The sequence below is a fragment of the Empidonax traillii genome, unplaced genomic scaffold (genome assembly GCF_003031625.1).
Source record: "Empidonax traillii isolate 1590-97213 ecotype Southwest subspecies unplaced genomic scaffold, ASM303162v1 scaffold524:size468641, whole genome shotgun sequence".
Lineage (NCBI taxonomy): Eukaryota > Metazoa > Chordata > Aves > Passeriformes > Tyrannidae > Empidonax > Empidonax traillii.
This window is the reverse complement of record NW_020955717.1, coordinates 178,786-203,459: the sequence shown is the minus strand read 5'-3', so window position 1 is coordinate 203,459 and position 24,674 is coordinate 178,786. Positions and strand designations below refer to the sequence as shown.

General features: G+C 36.1%; 1 protein-coding gene across 15 annotated transcripts in view; it reads left to right on the top strand.

The window, feature by feature from the left end:
* CADPS2 (calcium dependent secretion activator 2) overlaps window positions 1-24,674 on the top strand; it is a 292,864-nt gene that overhangs the window by 253,102 nt on the left and 15,088 nt on the right. For 8 of the 15 annotated variants that reach the window (XM_027897001.1, XM_027896994.1, XM_027896999.1 and 5 more), the window contains 5 exons: window positions 944-958; window positions 3,229-3,303; window positions 6,644-6,727; window positions 6,842-6,874; window positions 16,493-16,600. In XM_027897001.1, the coding sequence (XP_027752802.1) occupies window positions 944-958; window positions 3,229-3,303; window positions 6,644-6,727; window positions 6,842-6,874; window positions 16,493-16,600 (315 nt within the window). The remainder of the gene's footprint in view (window positions 1-943; window positions 959-3,228; window positions 3,304-6,643; window positions 6,728-6,841; window positions 6,875-16,492; window positions 16,601-24,674) is intronic. The other 7 variants (XM_027897003.1, XM_027897002.1, XM_027896995.1 and 4 more) reach the window with 1 other exon arrangement.

Genomic DNA, 24,674 nt, shown 5'->3' with positions numbered 1-24,674 from the left:
CCTTAGAAGAGTCATTTCAAACTAACTGAAATGCATCACACAGCCGTGTACAGAAGCACACACACATCAGCTGTTCCCTATAGGCATCATGCGGGACAGAACACCTCAGCGTCCACCAAAGACACAGAGTGCTTCTGTAGTTTATTTCCTTTGAGCTGGGGGTCTTTTGAACATTCAGAGGATTTCTTGGCTCACAGCCCCTCCAGGAATTTCTCTTGGGTTGCAACAGAGAAAGGGTCTGCTTCAGGACTCGTTTGAGGTAGTAGAATATAGCCAAAACATTGTCCTTTGCAGCCAGGTTTCAAATTAGGAAAGTTTGGTTTTAAATGGCTCTTGGACTCAGCATTCATGCCAGTGAATATCCTGAAAATAGAGGAAAGAAATAATCAGGTAATATAATGGGATTCTTTTATTTGGTCTCCAAGGACAGGGACCATTTTGGCACTAGTCTGCTGCCAGGACTATAAATACTCCACACTGGAGAACTGATGTGCTTTCGAAGGAAATGTAGACTTCAGTGACTACTGTCCTTCCCATTTCGTCATTCTCAGCAGGAATAACCCGTGAAATGAAAGGATACCCTATATAGACTGGAAGCATCACCAGCATTAAATTTAAAGTGTTCTCTCTGTGCTAGTGTGTCATCAGTGTAATTTGGTTTATAATTTGTTTAATTTGTTTTTGGAGAGAGGGAAAAAAACATTCAGAATTTGTCAACAAAAATGTATGTCTGCTTTAGACACACATTTACATTATTTGGTCATATTTTTTCATTTGATTTTTGCATTTCTGTACTGTGCTTCTCATTTCATTGATCTTTCAAAGTTAGCGTATTCTATGTAATTGTCCTTTTTTTTTTCTTAATTCAATGAGACATTCATCATTTTCCTGTTATACCCTGTCGTCTTTATTTTTCCTTTTGGTTTCCTGTGATGTGAACCAGTTTGCTAGTCAATGGGTAAGTGTCTCTTTATTGTTTTTTAATTTACATTTTTTCATTGGATACTAACAGCCACTTTTTATTTTAAATGGTAATATTGCTTTTCATGTTAGTTTTTTAGTCAGACCCTCAGAAACCCCTTACAGTCTGCCTTTGCAACAGACTGATCTGTCTTCTTGGTTCTTTTTCTAAGATGATTCTAGATGAATTCTTCACTCTGCTGCTTTTCAGACCCAGTGTCCTTCCTACCAGATCACAAAGTTTTAGATTCTTTCACCTCTCAGTGAGGCTCATCAGAAGTAACCTCAACAACTCTTTGTATGAGGCTGATGCTGCCCCTTCATCTTTCACACAGTGTACAAGCAGTGAACTGCAAACACACATGTGCACAGCCTTCTCTGGGGACAGGCAATACCAGTACCTCTGTAATAACCTCCAGAAGACAGATGGCACAGCCTCATTCTCCACAGAGTCTCCTTTTGCCTGCTCTGGATGATGCCTCCTGCACTGTCAGCCAGTCTGCTCAAAGTTCAGCCATCTTCTTAAAGCCTTTATTCTGGAGTCAAATAATCTTCCAAGAGGATTTGAAGTCTTGTTTCGTTGAGGGTGGCTGTTTTAGTATAAATTGGCATGGGGGAGGGGTGGGTTAAGATCTGGTTTCTGATCTCATGATTTTCAAAATAAATCATGAAAAAAATCAGATTCAAGTAATTAAAAAATTATTTTAAGCAAATGTTGTAATTTTGGAAGCTTTTGTTTTTTGAGTAACTTGACTCTGTCTTTTTTCTCCATGGTCAGAAGTGAAGTTACTGATTATATTCCATTTCTACAAAATTTTACTTGTTTTGTGGTGAGGAGAAAAAAAAAAACAAACAAGAAAAAAGATAAAAAATACCAGAAAAAGAATACGGGAACTGATCTTACATACATAGATCAATTAATTTAATGTACTGTGGAGATAAACCTACAGACACTTTCTGGGAGGGACAGCTGATTTTTCCTGGATCATAGGAATGTGTATAGTTTTGGCATTCATCAGTAGTTCTGATCTGCGTTCACATTTCCCAAGTTTTTTTTAACCTTTAAAAAAAAATTTAAAACCAAAAATTGATGTATTTATTGTTGGTACCTGTAGCAGATACATATATGTGGGCAAACACAACTCCTAGTTTTCTTCTCTCTTTACTCAGATCCAGGTTTGGTATCTGTGCTATTGAGAAAATTATTCCTAAATATATTAAGCAGATCAGATTTAATGTTTTGGTTTGTATGGCAATTCTGAGACAGAATAAAAACAGCCTTTAAAAACTTAGAACGCTAAAAACTATTCAGCTGGCAGCTGCTAAGTTACGCTAATGTTTACACTGACCTCAGTACTTTTACTCTGAGCATTATGCTGTTAGCTGTTCCAAGTAGCCTTGAACTATGAAGATAGGGTTAGTCTTTACAAGTCACATTTTCTGTGAAGTGGCTATTGGGGACAATCTTTGCTGTCAGATAAATGTTTCGAAAGGAAGAATTACTGTTTAAATTGATGTGCCTCCTTGACAGAATGGAATCCCTAGTTCCTGTTAATTTCAGGAGGGAACTCTCTAGCATTATCTAAAAACTCTTTTGGATTTATTTTAAAAGCATTTACTTAAAGGCACCTTCTTTATGAAGAAGCAAATGAAGTCTGTTTTATTATGCCTTCCATGGCCTATTAATTTGTTACCATCTATTCTGCTTTGTTGATGAAATTTTAATTTTGCCCTTGCTTGAGCATATTGTAAGATTTGTATAAACTGTGGCTCACTGTGCTAACAGAAAGGCTCTTTTAGGATGAACAATTGGAGCTCATTTTATTTCTAGAGAACATTTAAAATAACTTATGAATGAGAGTTGTCAGACATGAAATGCTGTATTAATTAAATCTTATTCTAGTCTTTTTGCTTCTCTAGCTAAACTAACCCTTTAGAAAAAAATACATGGCCACCTTAATTATATAGGGGAAGACAAAAAGTATCCTTCACATTCCTTTGCCTGAATAAGTATAAGAACTCAATTCATCTAAATAATAACCCCATTAGCTGCTTAACTCAACAGTGTACATGGGAAAATTTTCAACATAGAACGTAAGAAAGTGTTGATTGGGTGGATCATTTTCAAGGGTTTGTTCTTCTGATGTTTAAAATAATATTTTTAAGTAGATCTGATCTGGCAGGGTTATCAGCTTTGCACATTTCTGACTTATGACAAAAGTGTGTGTTTATATACATGCTAATGCTTCTTTATATTTTGAAATACAGCAACAATACCATTCAAAAATAGATGACTTGGTTGAAGAAACTGTTAAAGAAATTATTTCACTTCTTGTTTCAAAGGTAAAACTGTTTACATTTTAATTTATAATAAAGCAGAAAATTGTTGAACTTTAGAGACGTCTTTAAATATCACACAGTTTTTCTATACACAGAGAGATTTTGAGGGACAATAGCATGATTTTTAAATAATAGTTGTGCAAATAATACTGAATTTACAAAATTAAATTTTTGCATTAGGTAAACAATTTCTGTGCAACCTGCTATTCAGATAAGTTTGTATGTTGTATTTCTGTTATAGACAGGAACTTCTAGCAGCTAGTAGAACTGGTAGGAATTAATTATGTTGATGTTATCTTAAGTAAGACCATGTATTTTGTTTAATTTTTCACATGAAAACTTTCTTCCTATCACTTAGTATTTAAATTTTGTATTTAGAGATGGACAAGATTCAGAGTTCCAGTTTAACTTTTTAATAAGATTTTGTTCCACAAACCATTTAATTTAAAATATTTTATAAATTGTTGTTTCTTGAAATTGATTTTTTATATTTAATAATAAAATATATTTTGAGATGATATAGGGCCTTTGAAGAAAACTTAAACAATGTCTTGTGTTTCTGTAGTACCTCTTCTCCAGTAGAAGTCTTAAGTGCTTGATATAAAAGAAAAGCCTTCAGTCCCTAATAATTTGAAGACACAGAAAATAAAGACAGAAAAGATTTTTTTTAAGAAGTTTTGTTATCTGTGCATTGCAAACTACCCAGAACTATGATTTTCAAAATAGAAGAAATAAGCCATACATTTACAGTTTGAGTTAGTGACAAAAAATAAGACTCTAGTCCTATTTTCATCATGCCTTCATTTTCACTTGTCACTACTCGCTGGCGGGAGATGGGAGGAGCAGGAATCTGCTTTCAGATTGACACCCATCAGTTGAAGAGGAAGGCTTTGTAGAATCATTGTAGAAGTTCGAGCAAAATGTGTCCACTTACTGTTAACTGTGTAGAAACCACAGATTTTTTCTCTGAAGTGAAATTTTGATGTAAACGTAACTACAAACAATTTAACTAGAGATTTCCAAGTTTTACATGCTGCCTGTCATTGCTGTGAACTAACCTTCCAATTTATGGTTTTAGTGTTTTTGAAGAGGGAGAGGGAGAAAGGGGAATTTAATCAGAGCAAATCATGTTATTAAAGGTCAAACCTTTTGATTTTTATTAGTTTTAATATCTGAGATTATAAAAGAAGGAAGAAAATAATTATATTCCTCCTGGATGTAAGTACAAGAAATTCTAGAGACAACTGCTGTCAATACAGAGGGGTTTGCATTATTAGTATCACATGTATTATTACCAGAGGTTAAAATCTCAGAGCAGGAAGCATATATGCCATGTCATTGGCTGCTCATTAGAAGTTTAACCAGTGTCTCCTCACTGGAGATGTGAAATGTCAATGACATCCTGATTAGTTCTGTTTCAAGGCAGAAAGCTTCTGAAGGTACAGTGGGATGGTGATGTTTTACTCCTGGCTTTGGCCAGAAAAAATATACATCAATGTGCATGATAGCCATGTGTGTTCATTTTTTGCATCTAATATATTTTCACTATTTTTCAGCCTTTACCTCTGTATTGTTTCAATCATTGCTTTTAGCTACAAGTCATGTATGAAAATGAAAATAGCACTTTCATTTCAGTGCTGCTTTACTTGGTTAGGACTATACTGGGCATTTTTTGTACGAGGCTTACCAACCTAAAGCATTTAAAAAATCACTGTTAAAAAACAGTGAAACAAAGCACAGTGTGTCTCAGGGCAACCAGTTCAGAGAATATGAGGTATGCATAGAAATGCCTTTAGAGCTTCACAAGTCCATACGCTGAGATCTCAGAAAACAAGTTTCCAGCATCATAACTAAACCTTTTGTTTAAACAGACATCCTTGACACTGCAATGTTTTGCTCTCTGTTATTTTGTGCCCCACTTGTATTAGAACTGTATGTTGGTGCTGAGGACACCATGTGAGTTGTGAGATCAGCTTTTTCCATAGCAGATCTTTGCACAATGAGGTTGAACACTTTTCTGCAGAAAGAACCCAAGAATCCTTGCCAGTCAGATAAAATTAGTTAAAGTATGAACAGCAGCTTCTCACAAGAATGCAACAGCAAAACAGAAAGCTGGTATTTTGTGTAATAAAGGGGGTGCAGAAACAACTGCCACTCTCTCTCATGATGTAGATTTATTCTTTGATTGGCACCTATGTGCTGGTGTCTTAATTAATCACTGTAAATATGACAGGTTGGATTGATAAATGACAAATGTAGGTTTGCACTTGCTCCTGCTCCTTGAACTGTTAAGAGCAGGGCTTATCGTAAAGTGATGATCTCAGTTCCTCTGGAAGTGACACTGTTGTGACACTGTTACAATGCCCATTAACAGCATGCCAGATGGAATTTTATTCTGTCCTCACACTCATAAAATGATACTCATGGTTGTGGGAATGACTGTGTTGGGAGCAAGGGACAACTTTTAAAACAATCTTTATATAAACTGAAAAGGAATTTATATGTGTAAAAGAAATGTACATTGATACAACGGCTGACAGACATTTTATGTTATATACCGTGAATTACTTGAGCAACATAACATCACAGACGGATGTTCAAAGGGAATTTGTATGCTGATTTGGGGGAGTTTAAGCATTAAAACTATAATCAATGCAATTAGTTAGATTTCTTTTTTTTTTGATCAGCAATAAATTTTGGCAAAACCACCTCTTACTGAGGAATCACACTACTCAGAGAATCCCAAGTGAAAATAGAAGGGAGAGAAACCACTCGATACCAGAGACTTTGGGCATACATTTTCTTGCCTCCTTCTTGGCCATGGAGTAGCAGGTTAACAGCATATACTGTTGACAGAAGAGTCTGGTGTTATGACACTGCTGGGTGAAATCAGAGCTGGGTTTCTACTGACTTGCAAAGGAAAGGGAAACAGGATATCGAGATCACCACCTTTCGCAATCTTTGAAGCTGTGATCTTAGAAACTGTGGTCCAAGAAAATAACATGATTTCCACCAAAAATATGTACTGTGTACACACACTGCTATCTTTAACCCCACATTCTAGAGGCAGCAGTGTTGTAATGGAATCAGGCCCACCTGAGGAGAAATTTTGGATTGAGTTTCTATTTCTGCAGTAGTTCAGCAGGTTGATCAATAGGTGAAGCTGCATAACAAAGGTTCTCCTTGATTTCAACACTTTGTGAAATGGAGAAAGTGATCAAATTCACAGTTTTCATTGCCCTGCTGAAGGATAAAAATATGAGGATGAAAAATTCACCTTCTCATTCCAAATACTTAATTTTCATACTGTTTATTTAGATTTCTCTCTGTGCTTTTCCTCCAGGTTGTTTCAGTATTAGAAGGTGTGCTGTCTAAATTGTCAAGATACGATGAAGGCACTTTCTTCTCATCATTAGTTTCATTCACTGTAAGTGTTTGGATTCGCAGTAGTTCTTTTCTTCTTTCTATGCATAATTCTGAAATTGTGTACAATCTGTAGTAAAAAGTACTTACTGTGTCTTTTATGCTTAATTTTCTAAAGGTGAAAGCAGCTGCAAAATATGTTGATGTTCCTGTAAGTAGAACACTTTTTAATTTATTAATTCTAGTGTTCATAATGATTTAAAAATTGGGGGGGGGGGGGGTAGCTCACATTTTGTATTGTTGACATTTTGCTTTCCTACAGAGATTCATTATAGCTTTACACAGAGTATTTAAACAGTCACTACAACCCTGAGAGGACATTTCATTTCCCTCGAGCAATGAGTAACTCTCAAAGCAAAGCTTGGAAAGGTTATTCTCAATGCACTTTTTCAGTTGTGGAAGAGTGAGGATTGTAACTTAGACACTCTTTGTAAGCTTCTTTCCATCACTTGGATAAATTGCAGTATAAGCAACAAGTAAAAGCATCATACTTGAATATCCATTATTTCTTGATTTCTTACTTCAGGACTCAACTTTGCTTATTTAACCTCTTTCTTGCTAAATCCACATTTCATTTACCAGTGCTTATGCAATATTTGTGTGATATAAATAAGAAATAAAAAGGATAACTGCTGGAGTTCTTTCATACATAGAAGCAAAATTCAGTTATTAAAATATTTTCATAGAGTATGATAGTAGAATATCTTTTCTTTAAATAAGCAAAGAAAAAGTTATCAAATATTGTCATTGTCACTGTCATATCCTTTGTTCTTTCAGAAGTCTGTGCTCATATCTTTTTTTAATGCAATTCTAATAAAATCTTATTTTCCAGTATAGCAAAAAAAAAAAAAAAAAAAGACTAAAATTTTGACGTTAATGATCTTAAAAAAATGTAAATTACAATGTAGAAGAGTGCCAGACGTGCTAGACTGTGTGGTGGTCAGAAAATCTTTTGGCTGTTCTATGCTGAAAAATACAATGCTTGCAAGCTGAAATTAATTTATTTTTTTAATCTGTGTGTGCTAAATGAAAGGAATAAATCTCTGTTTCGGGAATTTGTTATTTTGCTTTCTTTCTGTTTGCTTTATTCATAAGATAAATTGTAATATTTCTGTTGTTTTTAGATTATGTTTTCAGATAATTTTTTTTCTTATGTGGTTGCATGGGTTTTTTTACCTTATAAATGCTCTTGTGTTTTTAAAAAAAAAAAAACAAAAGTAGTCTCAATCTGGCACTTAAAGGAATGACCTCATATCAAATCCAGTTAATTTAGTATACCTCTTGTTAATATATTGTGCTGCAAAGCTGCCCCAAAAGGTCCTTAGTGAGGCACTTAAGACTCAAAAACCTAAGAAAAAATTACTTAACAAACAAGAAATTCATAGACTTCTTTCAGCTAACATAGAAAACTCTCCCAATTACTTGAGGAGGAGGCATCAAAGTCTCTTACCATTGATCTGCATACATTGACATTGAAGTTCACAGTAACGAGACTGAAGAATACCTTTGCCACAAGCTCAGGGGAATATTGCAAATCAGGTCACACAGGGATGCACTCACTGCTTCAGAAGGAGAGGAAGGCAGAGCAGGGAGATGGTTGCTGGGACCCTGTTGCCCTTTTCACATTCACTGAATGGTGGTGCGTGGCTTAAAGAAATGATCAGATTGTAGACAGGTTGACAGGATCCTTGCATTGTTATGGTGCCTTTGCTTTCCAGCTATCCCACACACCTTTCCCACAGCCCAAGATACAAACTGGACTATAATTCCACAGTTGTAAACCAGAAGTGTAAACTGTACTTCAGTGAGGGTGTGGATCTGACCAGACAAACATTTTCCAAATTCTTGAGGAAATTTTACCTGGGTTGAAGGAGTTTTATAGGCTGGGGTTTGATTTTGCTTCCTCATATTCTTTCCCTTGTTGTGAAGATGTAGTTGAGGCCAAGAAGAGCCATTACTGTCGCAACTGACAGCAAGTGTCCAGTCTGAGTAGTGCCTAAAGTCACCAGTAAGTGGTGAAGTAAAAAATTCCAACTGCAAAAGGAGGCTCTGAGTCATCACGTCACGAGGTCATCACCTGGGCTCGCAGCTCAAGTGGGAAGTACAGTGAGGGGCAGCACAGAGGGAGGAATCTATGCTGAGCTCTTGGCAGTGTGATAGTAACCTAGCAAGTCTGCACTGGAGCAAATTGAATGCCTCATGTGGTTTTATTTTGACCTGATACAGTATAAAACCTCTCCTTGCCCTTCCTTACCATATAGCTGCATCTATGGAAGTGACTTAAAAGTGACCACAGTAGGCCTTTCCTTTTAGGTAGTTGCAAATATGTGCAGAATTGCACTGTGTTAGACAATGGAACTCTGCCCCTGCGCTCCACCTGCCTCCATCCGAGGGCCTCATTTGGTCACCTTAGATCACTTGGTGCATCTAGGGGAGAAGGAGGCAGGGGCAGGGGAAGGCTTTTGGGGTTTTTTGAGAGTTAGTTCAACAGAGTTCTTTATCTTTGATTGCCAGGATTTGGCAAAGAGGGAAAAATATGCTGGTTTATAGTGAAATAAGAAGAAACTAACTAGACCAAAGAGATCTTAGAAGAAAATTAAAGTAGTACCGAGCAGAATGTTTTAGAGAAGAGGTAAGAAGTAAACGAGATTAAAAGGTTAAAAGATAAATAAAAGTAAAGAATGTAAAAAGAAAGAAGACATTCTTGGTCATTTTGAGGAAAAGGTAAATTCTATTGAGAGTGGGTTTAGACATCAAATAGCTGGGCATGAAAGTGCACACTCCTTAGAAGGCATCTCTCAACTGCTCAAGGTCAACGTGGGAAAGATAGACACAGACTATATGTTTTTAAAAATGTTGCTGTCTACCCTTCCATTCATTAATCTTGCCAGAGAATTATGAAGAATTCCATGCAAAATTAAGAAAAGGTGTTTGGGGATATTTTTTTTAACTGTTTAAGGAAACACACAACATAATGTCTTTTTTCAGAATGCCCTTTATGAAGTGGGACATATGCAGTCCAAAGGAGCATTCATTGCTTTTACCAGCCACTCATATGGGGCTATATAGGCACTGCATATGTTTTGGAAACTGAAATATCAACAGAAATACCAGCAACAGTGCAAAATTACCCAGACGAAGAACTGGTGTCTTGTGATTTCCTAAAATTTTTGTGATTTCCTAATATTTTTCTTTTTTAAAAAATATTCTGTTCACAAAGACAATTAATTAATAAGACTAGAAAAAGAATGCAGTAGAATTAGGGGGAAAAATGTATGTTGTTAATCTCAAATGATGTTATTCCTTAACCATGTAGATAATTTCATTGTGTTCAATTTCTCATCATGTAAATAAGTTTTGCACACAAACAATTGTGTCTCTAGCTGGTCATTTTTACACACATTTGCCTCTTTTACAATACAATTAGAGCAATTACTCATACAAGCTGAGCATCCAGTTACATGCTTTTTGTTTGGAGAGATATGTTTAAATCCCTTTGTAGGAGCCGGTAATCTATGCCAGTCACTTAGAGGGCACAGAAGGAACCTAATCCTCCCTCACTTCATGTGGGCCACCTGTCATACCAAGTGGCAGAGAGGCCATTTGAAGGACCTAGGGCTGACAGCAGTGCACAGCTCACACAATGCCAGCCCTCTCGCTCCGCTCTTGCCTTTATGTGGGGATCAAAGGTATGAAAAGGGGCCTCACACATGTGCCACCATTTGACTTATGGGGTCCTGTAGAGGCCAAAGAAGGAACTCTGCCTCCTACCAGGCAGATACACATGGGTACCTTCCAGATACCTCCATTTCCAACTATCACACTTGTACTGCATGGCCTCATTTAGCTGGTTTTAAGAAGAAAATGGCATTTTGTGGGAAATGAACATTTATCCATGTCTGGCCGTACTGTGCCAGCCATTTTTGAGCAGATTTTCTTGGAGAACTCTGTTTAAAAATGAAGAGCACATAACAGACATTAAGCTCATGCTCAAGTCTTCTCCTGCCTTCCTCCTCCTCCTCCTGTGTGTACCAAGACCTGGGAACTGGCCCTTCTGTTTTCAGATCTGTAAAACCAAGGTATTGTAGAATTGGAGGGAAAACCCTGCAGCATCTCTTTAAAGTCAGCAGTATTTTTGAGATACCTCCTAAATGGTGATCAGAAGGATCACTGCTAATCAGTATAAAAGCTAAAATAGCATAGTAAAATATCACTTTTAGGGGGGGAAAAAAGCATATTTAAATACCCGATTTTGTCATAGGAACCGTAGCATTTTGAAGACTTTTTGCACTACAGAATCAAAATCCCGGTGCAGACACTTGCGTGCTTATGTTGCCCTGTCAATGCAATGAAACTATACGTATATGAGAAGGTGTTTGGTATTTGTGTAAATGTTTGCAGAATCACAGTTTAAGTTCTGCATGACGGTTCTCAAAAGACACATGTTTCCTCTTTGGCAAGGTTGCTTTTTCTTGTACAAGAAAATGTTTTAGAGAGAGTATTCTTTCATTTAAGCAATTTTTTTTTTTCCATAACCATGGGAGATTAAAATGTTACCTCTATAATAGACTGATCATACAAATGATGCACCTTCTTGCCTGGCTTATGTATTTTATTTTGTAAGAAATGAAGGAGATGATGATCTTTTCATGGATACAAGTAGTTTTATTCCAAAAATATTTTACTGATATTTTAATTCTTTTATTCCAAAGCCCAACTGATGAGCCTTGCAGTATTTAGAGAAGAAATTTCAGGCAGTGAAATTTTCCAACATGCTCTTCATTTAGTGGTGGACACTGAATAGGGAACTCCTGTGTTCCTCACAATGACCCCCTCCAGCTCATCACTCCTTTTCATTTCATTGTTACATCCACTCTGTAGTTAAAATGACTCCCTCCAGGATGCAGGGGAGGGGAAAGAGGTGGAGAGGAGAGCAAACACAAAATGGGATGAAGTTTGTTACCGTATAGTTAGTCTCTAATATCTCTTCTCATCCTGGAAACATTAATGCTTTGGCAGGATAGCAACTTGGTAACAAACTAGATGTTTGGGGTTTTTTTTGGTAATACAAGTTTGTTTAACATCCTCTGATGCTAAGAAATGTTTTGTGACAAATGCCATAGTGAGAATAAACATAACTGAAGTATTACAAATGTCCATGATTTTTATTGAGGTTTATGCCAAACTGTTTCATTGCAAAATGCTGTGCAGAAACTGAGGTGTACCTTTCCTGTAGGAAAATGCCTTATATTAGTGGCAGCATTAAGCCTGTAGCAAACCTTTCAGGAACAAAATATTTGAATGCCTAGAAACCAATGCAGTGCAGCATTACTTTTCACTAGGTGCTTCAAGCCAGTTTTGACAGTGGGACCCATGCTTGTCAATGATAAAACAGCTTCTACAACATCTTGGAAACTGAAATAATGTATTTTAACATTTGCCTCCTTGTTAAGTAGACACTATATAATGTTTACCTGTTAAAAGGGAGAAAGTTAAGCTGTTTCTTCTTTATCTGAATTTGTTCCTATGAAAAAGTGACTGTCAATCAGGACCCACCTACCAGTGAATAGTAGAAGAGACAACCTGCACCTGTGGGATTAGGTGCAGCAGCAGGAAGTAAGAGCACTTGCAGTATATAATTAACAAGGATTTTTAATTTTTTTTTCCTAAACAGCATGTTCATCCTGCCAGGTTAACTAGTGATTAACCCTAAAAAAGAATGTGCTGAAGCCTACACCCTTGTTTAAACTCATTCACTCACCAGTGTATTCAGTTACTTGTGTAACCAGTGACAAAGTAACCCTATTTACAACTCTTAATTTCCTGGTATTTTATTTGATGTCTTTGTGTTTCCAGTTTCTCTATTCATCTCTTTGTCTGGTTCTCTTTCATTTTCAGATAGGCAAAACATCTTGTCTGCTGTTTTGAACAAAACAAACTTACAATAACTTTCTATCTATCGTAAAAAAACACCTTTTTTCTTGGGGAAATTTTCAGACAAAGTATCTTTTTTTATACTTATCTGGATAAATATACCAAGTTAAATTCTTCTCCCAAAGATATGCAAATAATTCTCATTAACTTCAGAAGATATTCTGCCAAAGATTCAGAGAAGAATGTTTTTTATATTGAGTATAGATGTGCAGAGTAGAATACTTCAATCTTTCCAATGTTAGTAATGAAATGCCCCCTTTGATATATCTAAAATATATCTCAATTTCTATTTGTCTGTCTTTTAAGGTACATGAAATATCTTAATTGTTCGTTGTTTGTTTAACTCTGCATTAACTTGGGGTTTTTTCTGCTGTTTAATAATCCAGTACAGAGCAGTAGAGGATCATGTAATCAGATTTTTCCAACTAATATAAAATCCCTATTTAAAAAAAAGTTAAAACATTATGTACACGGCAATAAAGCTGTTTTGATGCATATAATAGTTTTCTTCTTCCACATGTTTGGAGAAAAAAAATAAATTGAGTGCATGCAATATGCATGCAATAATGAAATATTTGATGTACTGTTGGTTCATTCAATGTTTAATGTCTGCTTTGCCCACCATGAGCAAAGATGGTTAACCTGCAATGATTTTGGTGAGGTTTTAAAACAGTCACACTTTGGAGTACTGATAATCTACCTTACCCAGACTTATTTCTACTGTTGACAGACAGTGTTTAAAAGGAAAATTAATTTTTTTCCACAGCAATTTCAAAGATAATTATCCTGCACACATTAAAGAAGGATGAAGTGTTTTAAAGAACTGTAATTCTAATTGGTAAATGTCACCAGCTGTTGCAGTTACTCTTACTTGTGTGTATTCTTTTAATGATTACGCTTCTGTGCCACAAGCTACATGAAAATATATTCACTAGGTGTGAAATTCCCATATGTCACAGCTTCAAGACTAGGTAAACATCTCAAAGATAAGGGGAGAGTTTATGCTGATGGGAAATGTTGTTATTTAGCTTTGGCTATCTGCAAGAAGAACATTTTTTATTGAACTTAGTAAAGAAAAAAATGCGTGAGTTGGAGAACCACTAGATTTTAGCATCCAGATGAAGATTCACTAATACATTTGACTATATATCTCCAAGCACTACCATCAGCCTTTCATTTGTTAGATTATCTCCTTCACCCACCTCTGGAGATTTCAAACTATTTTTCTCTTACTTCTCTGAGTTAAAACTAGTCCAAGTCCTGTAAATTGCCTATTAGAAAATACATAAGATTTCAATTGACTGTAGTCTTTTGTACCATCACAAATGAGTACGAAGTAAATTATGGAGTCCTCTGTTTTAATTCTGCTTTACTTTGTGATTTGCCTTAATACAAAAACATTTCTGTCACATTTTATTGAAGGCACATTTTTATGAAGCAAGTCTATTGATTTCTGTCAACCAGGTTTTCTAACAGAAAATTGTTTTATCTATTGAAATCCTACATTTTTATTTCTATACTTAGGATTGAGATGTGTGACACAGATACAAATATAAATGGTCCTACTTGCCTCTTAAAAGTTTCATGTAGGCATATGTGTATGGGATAAGTTTTTGCAGTAACCTTTCATTGCCCCTGGAATGACCAATCCAAATGTGCAGGAAACATTTCAGCTTTTCACTGTGAGTTTTAGAGATGCTACAAGTGTTAAACCTGGCCATCATTCAACATTTAACTGTTACTTTTAAAAAATGAAACTGCCATATCTGTGCATGTATAAATGAAAAAGAAAATCTTCTCATTTTGGAACGTATTTGTATATATGTCTTTAGTAGATTTAGGAAAAACAGAGTTGAAATTCGTGGTCTAGGAGGCTTCACTTACTGAAGTTTTGAGGAGACAATGCTGTCATCCTATTACTGTAGTAGGATGAGAGCAGTTTTTGGACAAGTTTTAGTATGGGCATATGGCACCTTTCCTTTCCTCTTGTGCTCAGACCTGTTCATATACATTATAAAATATTAGACACAAGATAATAAGGAATGGGAAAAATGAGGTTATCACTTGCAGAGTAGAAAGGAAGGCTTAATATAAAATTATATATAAATATTTTAACTATATAAGCATGTTTATGCATAAATGTCTCTAAAATATGCTTAGTTTTTACAGCGGTGTTCATACGCTGTTTTCAGATAGTAACAGTTTCTGAGAAATAGAAATTACTTATGCCTTGGAATTCAGGGACTGGATATAACTGCTTTTGTCCTCCTTTCCTAGAACTGTTAGTTATTCTGTACAGAGTAAGCCTTCACAAAATCCAGATCCTTTATAAATAGCTTTGTGCTAAGGCTAACTGTGAAGTATTATAAAACTTAGCTTCCTTTTGCATGCCCAGAACTTTATAAGCTATTATTTGGGAGCAAGTGATACTTTTACAAACTTACTCACATAGAAGACATTTACAGAAGAATTTCCAAAGTGCCTATGTGCAATCTTGGTTCCTGTTAGAAAAAGGTGAACTCTTTACCATCTCTGCATATGCTGCCAGTAAAGGGGATGTTACAGGCTGTTAGAAGTGTTAGTGTGGAACACCTTTTGCAGCTGCAGAGATCCAGAAGTCACAGCTGGGCAGGAGAGACCAGTGTCAGCCATTGCTGTGGCTGTCCAGATGTAGTATCACATGCACACGACATATCCTGGCCTGTCCCATGTTTGGGATTGTGGCATGAAAATAATGCCTAGTCTGCTGTTCATACAGAACATAACGTTGGTACAAGAAGGGTAACATTTCAAACCTTGCTCTGTCCTCAGCCGTCCTCTTAGCTGATTGTGCCGGTGCAACAGTTTCCAAAAACAGTCAACCTTTTCATGCCATTGCTGTTGAAAGTGCTTGAACTTAGTTTGAATTACAGTTGGTTGAGGCTAACCTGAAAAACAAACTTCAGCGGTACATTGGAAGCAAATTGTAAGAAATCTGAGACAATGGAAAAGGAACTTTTTTGAATCCTTTCTCTTTTAACCATTTTCTGAATGGGATAGCAGGATTTGGACCTCCACACTCAAGGCAGAGTAGCAATGAAAGCCTCACTAATGAAAAAGGGCAGAATATCCAAGTTTGCCAATTGATGTTGATTGAACACGACTCCTGTGAGGAGAGCCTGAGGGAGCTGGGGTTGTTTAGCCTGGAGAAGAGAAGGCTCAGGGGAGACCTCATCACTCTCTACAACTACCTGAGAGGAGATTGTAGCCAGGTGGACATTGGTCTCTTCTTCCAGGCAGCTATCGGTAAGACAAAAGGGCGTGGTATCAAGCTCTGCCAGGGGAGGTTTAGGTTAGATGTTAGGAAGAAATTCTTTACAGAGAGAATAATCAGGCATTGGAATGGGTTGCCCAGGGAGATGGTGGATTCTCTATCCCTGGCAGTATTTAAGAAGAGACTGGATGTGGCACTTAGTGCCATAGTCTAGTAACTGTGGTGGTAGTGGATCAAGGGTTGGACTTGATGATATCAGAGGTCCTTTCCAACCCATCTGATTCTATGATTCTATGTTACAGAGCCAAGACTTCATTCCATTGCATATGGCAATGTAGATTTATGACTCGAAGCATCCATAAGTTAAAGCACAGAGAACTTTATTAATAGTGAACCCTCATGAACTTGTTAACTAACCCAGAATTCACATCAGATTTTGTAAATATAGTCTATACATGTGTGAACATTGCAAAATATCCCAGTTTTTATTATGTTTAAGTATAACCTTCTGTAAATCTCAGTTGCTGAGGGGTCTATCTTCGGCTTCCCACTACTTTCTCCCTTCACTTTATGTCTCCACAGAAACCAGGAATGGATCTGGCAGACACCTACATTATGTTTGTTCGACAAAACCAAGATATACTTCGAGAAAAGGTCAATGAGGAAATGTACATAGAGAAGTTATTTGACGTGAGTAACTACCCTTGCAAAGTTTGCTGGTATCATTTCTATATCATAAGGGATAAGCTGCACTTTGATAATATCCAACAAGTTTAGATATTCTCCCCTGTTGATAATTTTTTTCTCTTGCTTTTTATTTACAACCTTCAGCTGTCATGGGTGGCCTTTCTTTAAATATTTTCTGCATGAAATTTTTAAGTGCTAGGAGGCAGAAGTAAAATTGGTAGGAGACTATTTGCAATAGTCATTTTTCCACTGTGAGAAGTCCAATTATAGTCCACCTTTTGATTTTGAATTTGTTAATGAAGAGAATTGGATTGGTGTGGGTTGTGAATTCCGTTGCAGACCTAATTTCCTTAAATTAAGAACTTGCACATATCACTTCCTGCTTGTATACAGAAAGAGGCCAGTTATGCCAGGTACATCTGTGGGTTTGACTGGTACTTTTGCACTTTTTTGACTTTTAGCATTTTGTTTAATGGTGTTTTAGTTTAAGACTTCTAATTTCTTAAAGTTAACCAAACATTTATTGAATTGTCAAACTCATTTTCAAAATTCCAATTTCACTTCTACAAGTTCAGGGTAATCCTCATTCTCAAGGTGCATGCAATAATTTTCTGGGGTTGGTAGTAACTTCTGCAGCCTCCCTCCACTCATTGCTTTGCCTTAATCCCTCATTTTTTTGTTAGAAATGATCACATTTCAGTTCAGTCAAGTTCCGAACACTAGTCTGTGTCTACTATGTCCCTTTCTGAGTTGTCTGAAGGAGAAGCTATAGGCAGCTGAAACTGTACCTTCTGTGTAAATTTAAAGCACTTCACATGTAAAATATGTGTAAAGTAAAATTTATTTTATGATAAAGTTGGATAAATTTACACAACACTTATCTCAGCCACTTACAATTAGGTAGGAATTGAACAGGGAAAGAAGTCATCTCTGGCACCGTGAAATAGAATTTATAACAAAACTAATTCTGGAACATAGACTTTGAAATGTATTTATTTGTGTCATCTCCTAAGTATTTTAGAAAGCTTTGCTGGCAGTTTCATTTAATTATGCAAGTTACAGCAAATGTTTTCATAACAGCAATTCACAGCCTTTACTGTGACACTACAGTTGTGGCAGTCACAGAAGGTCCCATAACATAGACTCTCAGCCATGGTATATCATTTCGGTATTTGTTGTTTGTTAGACTGGGTGGTCAAAATAAGACTTATTTCCCAGATTTTATATTTCCAGAAACTCCCAGGCAGCTTTACAAAAAAAAAGTATCATCTGTTTTAATAAGCTAAGTGCTAATATGTGTGAAAAGAATGATTTTATAAAAGCTTTGATGCCCTGCAGGGGTAGAAAAATTATCATCCATCCAGCTGGCACCTTCACAAAGTACTAAAACCGTATTAGCAACTTCTGCTTCAGTTTGCTTTTGCACTGAATCTGCAAGCATATGTTTCATTTTCAAGTTTCTGTTTTTTTTGTTTTTCTTTGGGGTTATTTCTGCTTATGTTGTCATTTTCTGAATGTTAATAAAATTATCTGTCTAAGGCCAAGTCTAACTCTCACTGGAGAGACTACGTTGACTTTTTTGATGTAGTGTGATGGGACCAAGTCTCAGGCTATGTCCACAGCAGTGCACTGGCCAAGGACCAGGCACAGGCCTGAGAACTAGCAAGGCATCATCCACACCAATAAGTCATCAGTCCAGTTCCTGGCATGATTTTGGGTTAGCACTAACCCAAGGACAGTGCTTCAGTACAGCTGGGTGAGCATGGATTAAGGATCTCTTCCAAATTTCATTTCAGCAATTAAGCTTTTCAGCACAAGAAAACATCTCCTGTATGGATCCAAGTTCTGATATAGCACTTGCCTTTGAGATTGCAAACCCATTTCGGACCCATTTTACTCAGTACTATGCATTGTGTGATGGCACATCCAGTGCTTGTATCTGTAAGAAAAGAAAAAGGATGTATGATATGTATTTTGTGTATCAAAAATTTATTTTTATCTTTATTTTTCTTAACATAGGGTAATATTACATTTCTGTATAACATCACACTGGGAGATATGACTGTTTGGACAGATGCAGATAAAAGCATTAACAAATCTGGAAGTTCATAGCATGCAGAAATTTAAAACAAAGTCATCTCACTCTGTAATTTACCTTTTCTGAGATTAATTCAGATTCAGGACATTATAACTGATAAGACTTTGTCTATGATTTTTGGAATGGTTTTTTAAAATTAGTGATATAACAAAACATACTGCTTATAAATTCAAATTTATTGAGTTATATTTCAATAGAAATAATAGGATATATTCCCATTTTTATGTAAATATACCTCAAGCCATTTGATTGGCTACAGTTACTTTCTTCTTAAAACACATTGTATTAACTTCAGCTAAGTAATCATCAGCCAAGTCTAAGAGCAGAAGTGCATTTTCCTGTGTTTCGTCCAGGGAAACACTTCATCCAGGATAACAAAAAACCTGCCTGCTCTATGTACTAGAGGTGTTATTTATAAATACAGACAAGATCAGGCCTTGGACACTATTTTAAACCAAAAAAAAAAAAAATTGTATCATTTCGAAATATTTATACATAGATTTTATTTATTTGATTAGGGCTGCTATATGCTAACAGTTATTACAGTGACCATGCAAACATCATACAAAGTTGTGTACATAACAAAGATCATTTAAATTTAAGAATAGTATTGATACAAGTGCAAACGTCTGCAAGTGGGTCACAATATGTTAAGGTTTGGAGTTGTAAAGTTGTTTCTCTACCTGAGAAGCCTCAAACTAGAGAGAAGACAAAAAATACATGGTGTTTTATGGTGGTGCTTGATAAGCCTAGAGAAGCACTGCCATTCTATACAAAATACAATATCAGAAGAATGGAATTTAAGCTTGTGATATGAATCTTTATATTTAGGAGAGGTTCAAATCTCCAGCAGGCTTTGAAAGAAGACTGGGCTGATAGTTTTTTCTGCACCGTTTTTAAACCATTTAAATCCTGTGCTTCAGTACACCTGCTGATCATACAGTGGAAGCAAGGTGGTGGGTTTTTTTCCTTTCTTTCCTCTGACAAACTTAGCTTCTGTGTGCATTTTATTATTACCTCCTCCAGAAGGGCTATAGACAGCAGGCAGAGCAATATGTCTGGCTGCTCCTGGTATCACTAGTCTCTCCCAGGTGAACAGCTTCTTGTTCTCAGAATTAGTCAACAGGTTTGAAGTCACAAAGATTTTTCACTTGGTCAGTTTGTGAGAGACACAGGAATTTTTGTCTTCATTTGCAGTCTGGGACATGGCCCTCTTCCTTAGATCACCTGGGAATTTTTCCTGTCAAATTCCTCCTGTAACAAGGACTCAGGTCATTTATCTCCTACTCTCATGCAGTAACAGCTTCTAGCTGGGGGGGGGTGGAAAAGAGGTGTTTCTTTGTTTTTAGCATCACATTTCTTAAAGAGCCCTAGAAATTTTTTGTAACGTTGCACATTAGGATGCTCTGCAGTAGCTCTGGGTTAATGCTTTAGAAACACTATTGTACTTAATCTTTTTTTTTTTTTTAACAGTTTGAAAAATACTTATTTTCAGAAAAGCCTGTAAAAGTAGAAGGTGGTGAATGGCAAAATTAAGTATTTAGAATAGAATTACACAAACCTAGAATAAATAGACAATATTACTAATTATTATTAAGGCCTCATTTATAAAAATAATCTCTTTGATGGATGATGTAAGAGCATCTGTGCATCCTATCAAAGAATAGTGTTGTGTATTTGATCACAAAATTAACAGATTCAAAAAATATCCAACTATGAAGTTGCCATGGGATCTGGTTGTACCCTCTCAAAATCAATTGGAGTTTTACCATTAACCTTAATAAATACAGTGCTGTGTCCATAAACATTCGGGGTTATCCCCACTGACTAGACTTAGATTCGTGTTTCTACTAGAATTCTTAAAATGGGACCAATAAATCTTGAACTCCTGAGAAAATTTACATTAGACTTTTAAATTAAAAAATATTTCCCTTAAAACTAAATTGTATTTTCTTAACAAACCACTTGGAAAAGGATTTTTTTCATTTTGTATAAAGCTCTGTTTAAAACATCGATGCAATACTTACTTTCTGTAATGATGTGCAGTTCCTAAGTGCCACTTGGGTAGATTCTCACTTTCTTATACCTGTGAATTGCACATGAAGTATGGATAGTCTTGTTGGAACACAGAAAAAATAATTTCAGACATTTTTGCGTCACATTCCTTCTTGATGTATCTGCCATTAAGAGCATTATCTTACAGGTTATATTTGTGTGGGGCCTGTTGTGGAAAACTTAAAGTGTAAACAGGTGTTCAGTTTTATAAAGACTATATATGCAATGCAACCTTTACATAATAACTGATTGCTGCTCTGAGAAATAACGAATGGTTTAAAAGAACAGCTTTAATGCATCAGTGTTTAGTCATCAATACAACTGAAAGGTTTTCCAACTTTTTTGGCTTTTTAGGCTTTAATTTCTGGGAAACCTCTTCCCAGGTGTACCATAAACACATAAAATATTCAAAGTGTACATCCTGAAAAGGTCAGCATTGGCAAGCAGGTCCCTTAGTTATCTGGTACAAGATACCACCTGTGAGCAGGTATTGGCTTTGTCCCTGATCGCCCATCACTTCTGGGTGCTAAACTGGTGTGGTGTGACAGTATTCCTGACAGAGGGACTGCTCATGCAGGAGAACATCCTGGGGGCTTTGGCCTCGTGCATGGTAACAATTCAACAAGCACTGTAAATGACAGGGAACTCATATGACTTTCTTTGGAGTGCAGAAAGACTGAATGTCTTTATGGGCAACATAAATGCTTAAGCACTCCAGATTTTACATAGCTGGTTTTGGCTTTTCTATTTCAAAAGCTCAGATGTAATATGATATTCCTTTTCTGTTGTAAAACTGTTTGTATTTTGTCTGGAATGTTAATTAAGTGCTAGTGGTGTTCCCATATAAAAACCATTATTTTCCTTTTCCATTAGCAGCAGGGATGGACGATTTAAGTTCAATGATGTACTTGATCTTATTTGAGGTCTTCATTATTTTCCAAAGATTATTATGTCATGTACTTTGCTCTGTGGCTAAATGGAGATATGAAGTACTCATCTGATTAATTTCTGTTTGTTGTCATATCTGCAAGTACATATTTAATAAATGCTTTATTCAATTGCATAATATCTATGGGTTTTCTGACCTTCTACAAAACAAAATATGTTTACAAATGTGCAAATGCTTCTCCCTGGCAAGGGAGTTAATCTTCAACTGCTGTTACACAGCTAAGAGGAACACTTAATTTAAATGTGAGTTACTCTACTAACAGCTCCTTGTGCCATTCATGCCTATCTCAAAAGCACCATTGCGGTAGTATTTAGTATTCAGCAATGTTTTTCTAGAAAACCTTAATTGTGATTTTTTTTCCTTATTCTGAAATTACTTCCTGTCATGGTAATTTTAATAAGTAATCTTCACTTTTGTTGTTATGTAATTATTTGCAAGTGTGTGATTTGACAAAAGGTCTATTTGGTTAAAGGCCACATTTGAATCAAAAGCTGTGTTTGTATTAACCTCTGAGAAACATGAGAGGACCGTGCCTAATTACTTAAAAAAAAGACTCAACAAAAATGGATTGTAGCTTGTTGATCTTCTTATTTCTTTGATAACTCAGAATAATCTTCAAGAAATATGTGGGCTTCTTTCTCAGATTCTTGAAATTTGATCACAGTGCAAAATTGTCCTTTGGCACAAACCCAGAAATACACATCTTTGCATGATGCACCTGGACATATGTGGCAGGTCTGGTAGAATCAGCTAATTAACAACACAGGCTTAAACAGGCACCTCATCTGGCAGTGTAGTTAGTTGCCTGATGGTGCTCAGCAGGATTTGGTAGTGCTTTTTATTTTTCTGTCCTAATGGTCTGCTGCCCACCTAATTTTGCCTTATTGTCAGCCCCTACTTACCACAGCTTGAGGCCCTCCCAGGAGGCTAAATTATTATCAAAGGATTAGGGAGATGTAGCCTTGCAGCTCTGACATTTCTGATTACTTGTCTATGCCAGAACAGTAATTAGCTGTGACTAATTAAGAAAAATGTTCCTGCCATAGAAAACCATTTAAAAGAACTGAGAAGTAGAAAAGCAATTGAAAAGCTGAGCAGTGCTCAGATTTGCCGATGCTCTTTAGATTTTCACCAAAGTCTTAACTCACCTTTAATTGTGTCTCATATTTTATAGGGAAAATAGAAGGCTCCTGATATGAGAACCACTCTGAAGTTTTCTCATGATCTAATAGCATTCTTGTAATTATGAAACAGTTTGTTGTACCTTTTGGTAAAAGATTTTTAAAGAAAACTGTAGGCAGTGTCACCAAATGTGGATTGAAAAAGTGAATTATATTAGCATGCTCAAATATAGGAAACTCTTCTGCAAGATGGAAGCAACATCTTGCAAATTTGCTATTGAAAGTATTTTCCAAGTTCACTAAATTTTTCCTGATGTTTTCAAGTAGCATCACCTCATTTTTTGAGATAGCAATATCTTCAAAAGAGCAACAGTTCATTTGAAATCTGAAAAATGTAACCTCCATCTGATTTCATATAGTATAGAAGTTTTCTTTGATATTTTTTTCTGGATTATGCTGAGAAAAAGAGTGCCTGCTCTTGGAGGGTGCTGATTATGCTGCTGTGAATCCAGCAAAGCTCAGTACTGTTGAAATCATTAGGACCACAATACACTTAAAGCAAAGCATGTGCTTCAGGGATTGCTGCTTCAGGATCAGAATATTCATCACTTTGTGAGCTGTTTTACACTGTAGCTGATAGTGTTTTCTCTAGAGAAAACCATAACACAGTGACTGGATTTTATATGGTTTTAATATGATACGTGTCTTCACATGTCTACATTTTTTTATGCCATTTTTAATTTCTGAATTTCCATCTTGTTGGGTACCACACAAACCAAAAAGATATAAAAACAGTTTTCTCAAGACATTAAATATCCCAGAGCCCAATCTGCATTTAGTATTCATGGAGTGGATGTCTGACACCTTTTTCACACCAATTCAGTCACATTATTTAAATTTTCCCAGCAGGGGAGTAAGAAACTATGAAATAGATATTCTGGTATCTTACTGAAAGAGCTCTTTGGGTATAAAAGGGAAATAGAAAATCATTTTGTAGGGCACTAAAACTCATATCCCAATCTTCAGGATTCCTTATACTGTCCTACCCCTTAATCTCCCTGATTTGTGTGAGAAGCTCACTTTTTTGGAAAGAACAAAAAACAATGTACCAATTGTTCTTTAAAAGCAATTTTAAATGTGCATCATGAGTCAAAAGAGGAAAAATGTGGGAAAAATCCCAAACTTAAGATTTTGAAGCCCATCTTACTTTTTTTTTCCTGAGTGACAGCATTTTATCAATTGAGTGGAACTAAGGGGGTTTTGCTTGTTTGTTTGTGGAGGGGCTATAACACTGGGAGTTTCCAGTACAGTTTCCTCATTGATGTTTCTGGTATATACTGTTCACTCATTTATTAACTTAGTTAAATGCATCTATGCATCACTCACAGTATCCATTCACAAAAAACAAAAAAGAATTCCATCAATTAAAAGAAAACTCCTTCCAGCATCCAGGCACAGTTTCGTCCTTTAGCCTTTTTATCTTGCTAGACACAAAGTAGCAGCATCTCATTCCAGGCACTGCACTTTTTTTTCTTATTTAGGTGGCTTGAAATGTGTCTAGCAACTTAATAGAATCAATTGAGCGTGGACAACTATAAAAATATAAAATAGCACTGAAACTTTAGATGAGTCTGTCAGTAAGTGTTAACTGTGGCTGCAGCTTTCACATTCTACACAGTCAAGAGAAATCAATAAGGATTGTACCATTTATATTGTCTTACCTTATGTTTGTTCACCATGAAGTGCCAGGCACAAGCACCATCTAGGGAATATTGATTTCTTGATGTACTGTAATTCACACATGTATAAACAGCAGGAGAACCTTGTGGCTTCTCAAACCTTACTTGCAGGTTT